At 38.7% G+C, this 12,894-nt stretch overlaps 1 protein-coding gene across 1 annotated transcript; it reads left to right on the forward strand.

The window, feature by feature from the left end:
• Window positions 1-5,134: 5,134 nt before the first annotated feature.
• Window positions 5,135-7,151, forward strand: LOC306887191 (uncharacterized protein). Its single transcript, XM_079444766.1, has 4 exons — window positions 5,135-5,665; window positions 5,842-6,000; window positions 6,484-6,579; window positions 6,713-7,151. Exons 1-4 carry the CDS (start codon window positions 5,264-5,266, stop codon window positions 7,010-7,012), a joined length of 957 nt encoding a protein of 318 aa, XP_079300892.1. The 5' UTR covers window positions 5,135-5,263; the 3' UTR covers window positions 7,013-7,151.
• The last annotated feature ends 5,743 nt before the right edge of the window (window positions 7,152-12,894 follow it).

The raw sequence follows: 12,894 nt of genomic DNA on the forward strand, positions 1-12,894 counted from the left end.
ATTTATAAGTTATAACAACGCTGCTATATTTCAAGTCTACAGCTATAAGATTTTGGTGATGAACAGATCAGATTTTAGGTCATTATTCGCTCTAAAATCAAATACAGCGCCTCTTGAGTATATTGGACATCAGTGACATCAAATGTCGTTGGTGCTCATGATATGCAATCTGATTTCCCCAAAATTCGCAACATGGTGCTCAGTAGATCAAATACAAATCAATGAGCAACCAGGTCACCCAAGCTCCTAATAACCACTTCCTGTTTGACTAAACCTACAGGGCTTCCTCTCAACCCATCCTGTTCCTTCATGTTGGTCCTGGCCTTGGCAGAAAAAAGGTTTTGGGTTTTAGGCCCGCTCCTGGCCACTTATTATCCAATGACGTCCAAGAGACTCCAAATAAAGTTCCGCCATCAGGGTGTTTCTGTTCATTCAACCCCAATAAAAGGCCCTCTACCCATGCAAAAGATCTTTAGAGCGGGTAAAGTCAAAAATAGACATATTGTACAATTCTTTCACATCAACGAGCGTGACATAATCAATGAGATCCTTTGATGTGCAAGTAAAAATAGTGAGTGCTTTTTGTAGCCGTTCAAGCATGAGCTGCTGACACATTTATATTCAAGCAACAGAAAAAGGCTTTGACCGCGATTTATATTTAGTGTGTCCTCATCAGCCTCTGGCACAACCTCCAAGTAATGTACCACAATCCTTCACAGTACAATCAATACAGGCTTTTTTATGCAAGAAATAAAAGCGCTACCCAGGTGGTCCTAATTGATTATCTATGTAAATTGGCTGTTGAAGGATGTGTAATAGCATTAAAAGTGAGCTGAGCCCATTGTGTTTTTTGGCTGTTTTTGGTCTGTTTAAATGGCTTTGAATCTTAAGGAGCACGTAGGGATACTGTATAGCTAATGCATGTTTAAAAACCTGAGATACGAAGGTCAGAGCAGAGATTTGCAAGGTTTCTGACATGTTGCGCATGTACAACGCAAGAAAAGAATATATACAAAGATTTTTGCATACAGAGGAAAAATTGTCTGTGGAGCTATTTTGAACATCATCTTTCTTTTCAGATTATAGACAATTTTTATATAATTAAATTTCATCTTTATGCAATGAAATTTCATGTTCATTGCATGATTAGCTAAAACTCCAGTTAGTGTACTCTATCGTTCAAGTATTTAGGGATAATAAGTTTCTACATTGCTACACAAAAATGAATGCTGTTCTTTTGAACTTTCTATTTATCAATGATTCCTGAAAAACAAATGTCACCGTTTGCACAAAAATATTAGGATTTTAGAATGATTTCTTTGATGTTGAAGACTGGAGTAATGGCTGCCGAAAAAAAAAATCAATATATTAAAAAAGAAAACAAATATAAATTTTTTTTTATGTATTTAGATATTTATCAACATTACATATTTATTTATTTATTTAAAAAATCAGATACATTCAGCCTTGATGAGCATAAGAGACTTTCAAACACATTTAAAAAAATCTTACTGACCACAAACTTTTGTATGTATAAAATGCATACACAATAATAATAATAATAATAATAATATATCGTTGTTGTTGGTCATTTATTTTAATTTTTTCATTAATTTTTATTCATTTACTTAGTAGTATTCTATATCTCTCAGTTTAAATTTTTATTTTTTATAATATTGCATTCTATGTTGTTTCCACATTGACCCTTCTCAGTTCCTTTTACTAGCCTGTTCCCATTCCTTTAAGCTCTCTAACAGGCAGTTAGTCTCATTTGACAGCAGACATTGACACTATGTTGGCCATGTTTTTATCTTTGTGTGGCCTGTTTGAAAGCAAGTCAAGGAAACCAAGGATCAGATATGTGGCTAAAAGATGTAGACCTCCAGATTGATGTTAGCACTCTCACACCAACGTCCAGAGAAAATCAACTTCCAAACGTTTCTAAGCTCTGAAATAACAGAAGGAAACAATGGAGGCGCCAGCAGCCACAGCCCAAGAAGTAGAAGACACACCTCTAGCTATTTCTTCCCACTAAATGTACACTATCAACACTGTAATCTGAGCATACGGCAGTTCCAGGCATTGGGTGTGTAGTGTTGTGTGTGTGTGTGCGCGCGAACAGATTCTCGCAGACGGAGCATGTTTTTGTGGCCTTGCTGAAGACCCTTAAATGACCAGTGACCTTCTCTTGGTGTGAAGGCATTCTTCTCATTCTGTAGGAGTTTATGCCTACACCGCCATCTACCCGTGGGAGGTATGGAGTGAGGGCAAGGGCCAGATTATTAGCTGCCATAGTTGTGCCCACATATTAAGTTTCAGAAGGATAATATTTGGATTCTCTGGGTAACACTGAGTCTGTCCAGACCGATCGGAGAGTCCTGGAGTTCTGGAGTGCTGTGTGAAAATGGAAACACAGTGGGATCCTAATGCTATGGTCAGGAAGAGAATTTGCCCCCTTAGCATGTCCTGACCACCCACCCATTTCTCTTTCTTTATTAACCCCCTTGATTTGCTTTACCCTTTTTTTCTTTTCTTTCATTTTTTTTTTTTTTTTTTTGAAAGAAGTCTCACCAAGACTGCAATTATTTGATCAAAACTATATCAGGTACATTTTGAAATATTGAGTATATGTATGAGTATATACGTATATGAGTATATTTAAAAAAAAAAACTGAGTAATGACTGCTAAAACTGTAGCTTTCCCATCACAGTAATAAATTAGATCTTAACATATATTCAAAGAGAAAACAGTTCATTTAAACTGTAATATTTCACATTATTACTGATTTTACTGTGTTTTTGATCAAATACAGCTTGCTAGCATAGGAGACTTCTTTCAACTCCTTATTCTGATATATATATATATATATATATATATATATATAAATTATTATTGTTGTTCAAATAAACTTTATTTTTTCTTAATGTTAATTTGTTTCTTAACCTCAATATTTTGTATTTTTAGTTACTTATTGGTGTTATTTTTTATATTTAACTGTTACAATGACCTCAGGATCTTTGAGTTTGCAGATTCTTCAAAAATAAGTCAGTTTGTCTGTCTGTCCAGCAAAAAGTTCCATGCTTGACCAGAGTTGTTAATGCTGGTTTGGTGCTGCTCCAGACTTTTCTGGTTGATTTCTCCTTTTTTGATGCCTCCTTTTTTAACACCAATATTTGAAAATTTGAGAAAATCTGAACTGTGTGGAGACAACGGCGATGGAAAAATGAAGTGAACTGAGACCAGAAAGATTCCCTCTATACCCAACGCTTCAACGTCTTCAATGTACCCAACAGCCAAATAAAAGCTAAACACAATCAGTACTCTCATACACCAATCAGCTTGAGAAAGTGCTTTGGAAATTGGGAGATGTTGAAACAGATGTTTTTCATATTGCTCTTGGTGTGTTAAACTGAGAAGTGTTGTGTTACATTAACACAGCGAGGTTTGCTGCTGTCAGTATCGCCTTCACTTTCATTTCCCTGTAATTACACACAATTCCACTCTAGTGTCCATTAAAGCACGTTTGAGCGGGCCTGCTCCACTGTACTGCCGCTCCAAAAATATGTATCCTTTTCAGAGGTAATATTAGTACGTTCCATGACTCTCGCAGCGGCCATTAAACAGTTCTCAGTATAACATCATTCAGTCAATTTGCATTCAAGCGTTCAAACAAGGACGTTTGTGTTTTTCGGGTGTAAACCTTCCCCATGAGAAACAGAAACGTAATCCAAACACTAAAACTCTGGAGTAAATAGTCCGAACTTTACTGACCTCTCACTGAGGTGGGAATATTATCGTGTTCCCAGTCCGTATGTTGTGAAATACCAGCACTGGCTTCATCATACAAGCATTTAATAATTATCTAGATCTACACTGTAAAAACGACAACTCAAACGTGTTCACCTTACTAAGATTTTTGCATTCACTGACAATAAAATTGCTAGTTGGAACTTGAACTATCTGTTGTAAGCCACTTGAACTCACTTTCAGACGTTTCTGAAGAAAAGTTCATCTTATTTAATAAATTGAGTTGATTTTATTTTGAAGTTGTAGTTGACACTCAGTTAGAGTGAGGTCAACTTATCTGCGCATGCTCAATTGAAATTTGTCATGGCAACCAGCTGCAACGGGGTTTCCAAGGATTTTCCCAGGAGCTGCCTTCGAAAGTTTGCATCAGCCATCTTGTCACGATGCCAGCGGTAACTTTCCCTGTCTTTGACGAAGAGAAACATTCCTTTCTAACAGGTAAGCTAATCATATGAATATGTATGCATTTGGTATTTGTATTACATTTCATTGCGGGAAACAAAATCGATAAATCATAACCAGGCGAGGCGTTTATGGCAATACAAAATCCCCCACCAGCTAATCAGTTAGAAGCTAATTTAGCTTAATTTGAACAGCTATAAATATTGTCCACATATTAATTGTAAGATTTGTGTTGCCGTTATGTTTGTTATTCTCGATGAATGATTGTTTCATGCACGTCTGCTTTGCTCACTGACATGAAACCGAAGCACCGTGGTAACGATCAGCATGCGCTGGAACCAAAGTAGAACTAACGTGCTAAAACTGTGATGCAAAGCTTCGGTTTGATACAGTTAACTAGATAGATATAGCTTCTAGCATGCGACCTTTGTGTAGGGCTGGGTACAGAGTTAGATACGTTTTAGGTACCGACCGAATTACCTCGATACTATCTAGTATCGAAAAATGGAATGTTGTTCGGTTCCAGTTTTCGATAAGGAGTTAACTCGTCAACGTCAGTGCTCAAACAAATACATATGGAATGCACAACGACACACATAAAGTCGCTCACGCACATACACGCAAACTCAACACACACGAGACGCGCGGAACTGTCCGCGCACATATACTCATGTGAGACGCGCGCGCGCACTCAAAAACTCTCTACGCGCATACTTATATGAGACGCGAGCACACACACACAAACTCTCTGCGCACATATTCATATGAGACGCGAGCACACACATAATACCCTAAAGATGTGGAAAAGTCGATCAAACGTGTGGCTACATTTCTCCAGGCTCGATGCAGTATTTGCGGTAAAATAATTGTTGCAAAGACCGGCACCACGACAGATATGATGAAGCCCTTGACAGTGCGCGGAGTAAACATAAGAGCAGAAAGTTGCTCCGTCTTCGACTGGTAAATGAAGTGATAACTTACCTTGTTGATCACTCTGACAGTGTTTATATTGCAATAAATAATAACCTACTGAGTGTACACAGCCGTTCAAAAATGTGTTGGTTAGTCAGAATTCTATTTTCTACGTCAGGATGTAATGAGGTTGGTGTCAACAGGAGATCAAGAAGGGAGGAGGCGGATGATCATGGTGTCAACAGGGGAACAAGAGATGATGATGATGGGGATGGTGGTCCGGAAGGAAGGTTTTCCTTGAAAAAACCAAAACGAGGTGAGGTCAACCATGTACCAGATAATCCTGAAAGCTACACTGAGGATGACTTGGAAGACCTGAGGTCTTCCCTGGTTGAAGCCACGAAGAAGAAAAACAAGGACATTGAGTTTATCAAACAGAAGATGGACATCACATTCTCCCTTAGGAGAATGGAGATTGTAGAGATGGAGCCCATGGTCTCAGAGGTTCTGGAGAGGTGGCCTGGTCTATTTCTTGAAGAACAGGTAAGGCATCTTTTTTTTCTTGAACTTGGTGCATTTGTTTACATTTGTGTTTTTTTTCTTTTCATAATAGTGTATGTTGGTTCATTTGTATCATGGCTTTGAGTTTGCAGTCTTAATTATAACAATGAAATCACACTATCAGCTTGTTGTATTTGTATTGCATTTGTTTCATTCAGATTTGTCAAGAGTTCACTCGTGTGACCACCAAGGACCTGATGGGAACATTTAAAGCTGCCCTTGAGATATTCACCCCTCGTCTGCTGAAATTGTATTGTGCCAGGAAGGGCGCCTTTAGTCGAGAGATGGAAACCCTTTTGGAAATGCTTGACAAACAGGTTGTTATATTGACTACAAGGCCTTTTCTTCAGAATATTTAAACCATTAATCAAGAAGGAACTACCAAGCTAGCACTCTGCACTTTTGATGTAATCAGCCAAATGCTGATTTAGAATCAGCCCTGCCATGCTTCAGAATGGCTAGCTACATGCATTCACAAACATGTCTTTAAATCAACCCTAAATGTTGCAAAGATGTGCAACTCACCGATTGGTTAGTGGTGTTCGTTGAGTGTTCGTCAAACGCTCTATTTCATCCAAGATAACCCAGAAAGGGGGCTCAAAGTGCAAAATAGTGAACTTATCCTTAAAAGACGAAAAGAAACACTAACAAACTAACAGAGTCTGCAATTATTTTATCTGCCTACATGCATAATTGTAGAGATGGGAATACAAATGGAACAAGCACAAGTGCACATGCACAAGTACATTTCACAGAGCTAAACAGAAGTATTTGTTTGTCTTTATATTCTTCCAAAACAGACATCTGACATCACAAGTCATCGCAGACAGGCAGCTGTGGAAGGTCTTCCCATATTTCTGCGGGAGAATACTGAGAAGCTTTTCTCTGGATGCCTGGTGAGTGCAGCTGTGGAAGACCTTCAGCTTTTAGTAGTGTTGTATAGCAAAGAGGCCATACACAAATAGACAACACTGTTTATTGACTAGTTTTCTACAGGACATTATTTCAGTGGTGTTTTTGTTTTGTCAGGCAACTGATGCAGATGACAAACAGATGAAAGGCATCAAGATGGGGGTCCTAAAAGTGCTTGATGATGATGACGACGTCATTAATATTGCCCTTGTGTTGGAGGAAACCATTGTCCTGAAAGACATCCCAGACACCCCGACTGCGCTTGCGTATCTTTTTGGCTTGCTGTATGCCCTGAACATGGAGTTCCCAAAAGACATCAGGTATACCTTTGAAGCTATCCAGCATATTTTCATGGAAATGTCCACCAATTGCTCACAGCGTGTCCGGAGCTTCAAGACCAAGCTGTTAAACCAGTGATTTATTTTCCATGGGGAAGATTTATTTTATCATGCCTGTTCATTTATGTTTGGATATTTTGTAAGTCTTCACATAGACCACCTTATAGTTTTTATGTTGTTCCTTTATTTTGACTAAAAACAAATGTTATTTGTAGCTGTCATACAACTGTCATGAGACTATTGATTGTTTCTCAGAAGCATCAAACTTTGTTTCAGCATTGCTGTTATAGTCTGCATCTTTGCTGGTGTGGCAAGTGTCCATGGGGAAGATTTCTTTTATCATGTCTGTTCATTTATTATGTTTGGATATTTTGTAAGTCTTCACATAGTCCACCTTATATTTTTTATGTTGTTCTAGGGCTGGGCGATATATCGCATGACATTGTTAGGTGCATCTCGTCAATAAAGCCGGTTCCTTGTAAATCGCCATCACCTCATGGCAGTTTCATAACGCCATCACCTGTTAGTTTCATAACTTTCAGATGGAGCGGCATTTACTACACAGAGCCGTAGTTAACTGACAAGCTGAGTCATATCGCATTAATTATCGCAGTCTGTGATAATTAATGTGATATGGCTCAGCTTGTCAGTTAACTACGGCTCTCTGTAGTAAATGCTGCTCCATCTGAAAGCAGGTGATGGCGATTTACTACTAATCAAGGAACCGGCTTTACTGACGAGATGCGCCTAACAATGTCATGCGATATATCGCCCAGCCCTATGTTGTTACTTTTGATTTCCCCAACTTATTGACATGTGCCTTATTTTCTCTGGACACAAGTGCTTTATTTGAACTAAAAACAAATCTTTTATGTGTAGCTGTCATATTACTGTCAAGAGACTACTGTATTGATTGTTCAGTAGAATCAAGCTGTGTTTCACCATTACTGTTATAGCCTGATTACTTGTTTACATTGTGGAATTGTAAAGCTGTTTGTGCCAAAGTTGTTTAAATAAACATGCATAAATTAACTGGTTTACTGTCAGTGGATGATTTAAAGTGTGGGGGGGGGGGGGGGGGGTAATTTAAACTCAAAATAGTAAGCTTTTACAGACTTGAAAGTTCCAGTAACTTGAATTAAAAAAACTTAGTTGTCAGAACTTGAAAAACTTAGCTGACGCAACTTAATAATTGTAGTTCTTCAAAACTTAAACAATTAAGTTGATATCTTCAACTCAAAAATTCTGTGCAGTCGGTTGCCTTGAAAATTTGAGTTGAACTAACTTTTTCTTTTTTACAGTGTACTTATTTACTGCCTGGAACTGATATACACTCCTAAAACTAAAGGTGCTTCACGATTCCATTCAAGAACCGTTTTGTCTGAATGGTTCCATAAAGAACCTTTAACATCTGGAGAACCTTTCTGTTTCACAAAAGAGGGTTCTTCAGATAATAAAAAGGTAAGAAAGATATGGTTCTTTGTGGAACCAAAAATGGTTCTTCTATGGCATTGCTGTGAAGAACCTTTTAAGTACCTTTATTACAAGGAATATTATTATAAAATGTACTGTTTTAAATATATTTTAAAATGTAATTTATTTGCAAAGCTAAATTTTCAGCATTACTCCAGACCTCAGTGTCAAATGATCCTTTAGAAATCATATGCTAATTTGTTGCTCAAAAAACATTTCTTATTATTGTCAGTGTTGAAAACAGTTATTGCTCAATATTGTTGAGGAAATCATGATATAGGTTTTCTTTTGTATTTGCTTTTTTTCAGGATTCTTTGAAGAATAGGAATTTCAGAACAACCGCATTTATTAAAAATATATTTTGTACCATTATTGATCAATTTTATGCATCCTTGCTAAATAAAATGATTTTCTTAAAAATAATGTTGGAAGATACTTAAGGATGATAATGCAGATGAATTACAGGTATGTTAAGGATAAATCTAAATATATGAACTACTTTTATGTTTTTAAATGCATTAATATGTATTTATCTAAAATATATCATTATTAAAATATATGTAAATAAATATATACTATTATTTGTTTTTGCAAGCAGGTTGAATTAGTGATTTTTATGACCATGAAAGGTCAAAGATTGTGAGCTCTCATAAGCATAAGAGAGGACAATTATGAAAATACAGAACTTCAAATCTATTTAACTTCTGCATATTTTCTTTTTTTTTCTCCCACTCATACATACCCTTAAGAAAAACAAGAAATGTCCCTTCCATGTGTCAGAGACTTAGAGTCTCACTTGCTTTTGTCAATTACCATTGTATTGTATCATGAGGTTGAATAATGATATATTAAATCAATGTCTTGAATCATTTTAATGTCTGTGGTATTTGCTACATGTCTGTTTTTGATATATGTGGATGTGGGACTCCTATGTGATATGGCAGCCATCAGACTTCATTCTCAGTCGAAGCTCCTCTTTCCATCACTCCATTCCACCTCTCGGCCAACGTCACTCTTAGCCCACAAATGCTGCTTATTTTCATTTGGTCTGCTCTCTCAGGCTTTTGACAGAAGAGAAGAGAAGGGCTCCGTAGACCTGCCAAAACAACACTGGCGGTTGAGAAACAATGGCACACCCTGCACATTTTTCGACACTCTGAGAACCCAAACTTCCCCTCAGGACAATAATCCGCCTCTCCTTTTGTTTGTCGGATCTCAGCAGCCCTGCAAATCGACATTGGCAGCGCTGGCTGGCGAGCCTCAAGATGACTTGACCAACATGGTCACCTCTCCTGCCAAAAGGAGCAGAGGAAAAGGACCAGAGAATGAGAGAAATGCTTTAATTGCTACAGGAATCTATACAGTTTCAGATGAGATTTGTTTGAGAAATGTGTGGGTAATTATATGAGGTGAGGGGAGCCGGGCCCATTCAACAGCCTAATGGCAACTTCTGTGGCTTTCCAGACCAAAATCTGCAAAACCCTTTCCAGATAATGAAGGAGGAGCATTTTGGGGCAATTATATGTGCTTGTGTTTGTGTAGATCAGATTAAGAAACAGGCTGCTGAAGGTCGTGCCGTAGGATAATTGATGCTGAAGTTCAAAAAAAGTAATCCAGGATGTTAAGAAAAACAATTCAGTTGCTGAATGAGAAACATTCTCATAACCTTTAAAGGGAAGTTCGCCCAAAAATGAAAACCCTCGTGTCATTCCAAACCCATTTGACTTACTTTCTTCAGTGGAACACTAAAGGAGACATTTTGAACTTTATACTGTTTGCTCTTCTCAGTTTAATTGCAGTTAATGAGAATTGAAGCTTCAAGCTACAATATGGACAAACTCATCATAAAACATCAGTCCATACTGTCCGTACTTACTTGTGCACTAAATTCCAAGTCTTCTGAAGCTGTCCCGTAGATTTGTGTGACAAACAGACCAAAGGCATGATTCTTTAACAATATTCACCCTGAATGAGCTGTTGGGTTGAACTTGAAAACTATCAGTCTGATTCATCAATAAATTGGATCAGATGATTCATTGAAATGAATCAACACAAGAAAATTCATTCACAATGAGACTTTGCTACTCTGATGAGCACGCTACAAAAGATGTCAGTATTTTCAGTTAAATATACTTGAAATATTTTTTCTGTTCTAGAGCTTGCCTGTCCCATTTCTCTTTTGCTTTAAGGATTTTCTTCTAAATTATTCTTTGTGTATCACTGAGAGAGAAAAAAATCAGGTTTTAACAGTATGAACATGAGTAAATGATGAGAAATTTAATTTAACACTATGACATTATGCTTCTCTATATTTCTCTTTTGGATAAAAGTACTTTCCTCTCATTTTGAAACTGTAGACCAGTTTGATCTGTTTTTAGGATAAATTATGCATAACACTTTGTATTGACAAAGAACTGGATGATGGTGCTCTAAGCAGTATTGGCGAACTCAATACTGCTAAAGCCATTACAGTCATGGTTTTCAAGTGGTCTGCAAACTTTAAACCAATACATTGTAGTTAACCCTAATAAAAAGTGACATTCAAAAAAGCATGAGTAATTTGGCGCAATAAATGCCAGTGAACAATCCGTGGAAAGTAAAGTAAAGAGAGGTTTACGTCTAGTCTGCTGACTTTACTGCGAGCGATGGGTTCGGTAAAGGGAAAAAATATTATTTTGGCAAATCACTTTCAAATAAAAAGTATTTAAAAATCCACGTCTGGCTGAATGTGAATATTACACTTTGCACTCGACCAATGCCAAAGCATCAGTCGGTTCCAAAACCCTGCAGGTGACTCTTTAACAGCCCAATATCAAATGAAAGTATGGAGTTTGACACACAGAGGACTGTTGACATGGCCTGCTCATTTCCGAAACGGTCTGCTGCATACCTGCGTGATTTACACCCAACCGACATAATACGGTTTCACATCATTAATGTGTTGTGTTCACTCTGTCGTCTCTCTGTCTCACTCAAAATATGGGAAATTTTTAAGACAAATATAGAGAGAAGCTGAATGCCGTGACATCCTGTGATTGATGCATCCTGTTATTTATTGGCAGAAGGTCAAACCAGAGAAGCAAGTAGATCGTTCGTCAAACACCGGGGCAACATCAAAGACAATGGTGATCAGGCAGGCAAAGGGTCCAAACACAAACATCAGTCAGATCAGGCGTCAGAACAAAAAGGGAAGAGTACAATACCGTGAGTCAAGATATCAGGCAGGATCAAAGACAGGTTAGCAAACAGGAATAAACGCTTGGCAATGCAGAATGACTGGCAATACTTCGCGACTAACACTGGAACAGGTCTCAGAATTTATAGGAGTCAAACAGGAAGTGACAGCAGAGGGAGTGGGTCAGGTTCAGTACTCGGGTGAGGGCTCCCTCTGCTGGCTAGACATTACAGAACCCCTCCCTCTAGGAGTGACTCCTGGAGCTCGACGTGGACGTCCCCGTGGTCGTGGTGCTGGTTGATCGGGTCTGGCTCGATGAAACTCCTCGATGAGTGACAGATCCAGAATGTCCCAGGCGGCTACTCAGGATCTCTCCTCATGTCCATAGCCCTCCCAGTCCACCAGATAATGGAGCTGACCCCCTCTTCATCTTGAGTCCAGTAATTCATTCACCCTATATGCTGGGGTTCCATCAAAGTCCAGTGGTGGTGGTGGTTCTGGGGCTTCATGGCCAGGATCAGCTCCTGGGTGGACAGGTTTGAGGAGGGACACATGGAAGGAAGGAGAGATACGATAGTTAGCAGGAAGCTCCAATTGGTATGTTACATCATTGATCTGTCTCAGTATTTTGAAAGGGCCCACATACCTGGGACTGAGCTTCCTGCTTGGTAGCCACAACTTTCCTGGTTGAGCTGCTTGACTTGCCCGTTAGCTTGTGGGTGATAGCCTGAAGTTAGACTGACGTTGATATACAAATGACTGCAGAATGCCCTCCAGACCTGAGATGTGAATTGGGTACCTCGATCACTGACTATGTCTTCTGGTAGGCCATAGATCCTAAAGATGTGTTGGAAGAAGGTTTGAGCGGTTTCCATGGCAGTGGGCAGTTTTGGTAGTGGAATAAGACGGAAGGAATTCGAGAAACGGTCGATGATGACCAGGGTAGTGGTGTTATTATTTGATGGTGGAAGGTCAGTGACAAAGTCAATAGACAGGTGGGACCATGGTCGTTGAGGAATGGGTAATGGTTTGAGTAAACCTGAAGGCAATTCTTTTGGGGTTTTTGACTGAGCACAGATCTGACATGATTTGACGTAATGGGTGACGTCTTGAGCCATGTTAACCCACCAGAAAGAGTTCTGTAAAAGTTGAAGGGTTCGAGAGATACCTGGATGACCGGAGCAGAGAGAAGTATGAACCCATTGCATGATTCGTTGTCTCATAACTTGAGGTACATAATGCTTTCCTGGGGGTGTGTTTGCGGGTGAGGGATCTTGTCGTTGTGCTTCTCTTAGTTCCTCCATGATGTCCCA

The sequence above is a fragment of the Barbus barbus genome (genome assembly GCF_936440315.1).
Source record: "Barbus barbus genome assembly, chromosome: 21".
Taxonomy (NCBI): Eukaryota; Metazoa; Chordata; class Actinopteri; order Cypriniformes; family Cyprinidae; genus Barbus; species Barbus barbus.

Coding starts and splice junctions, on each gene's coding strand:
- LOC306887191 (XM_079444766.1), top strand. CDS start 5,264: ATGTGTTGGTTAGTCAGAATTCTATTTTCTACGTCAGGATGTAATGAG. Junction 6,001..6,483: donor TGGAAATGCTTGACAAACAG/GTTGTTATATTG, acceptor CTTCCAAAACAG/ACATCTGACATCACAAGTCA. Junction 6,580..6,712: donor AGCTTTTCTCTGGATGCCTG/GTGAGTGCAGCT, acceptor TTGTTTTGTCAG/GCAACTGATGCAGATGACAA.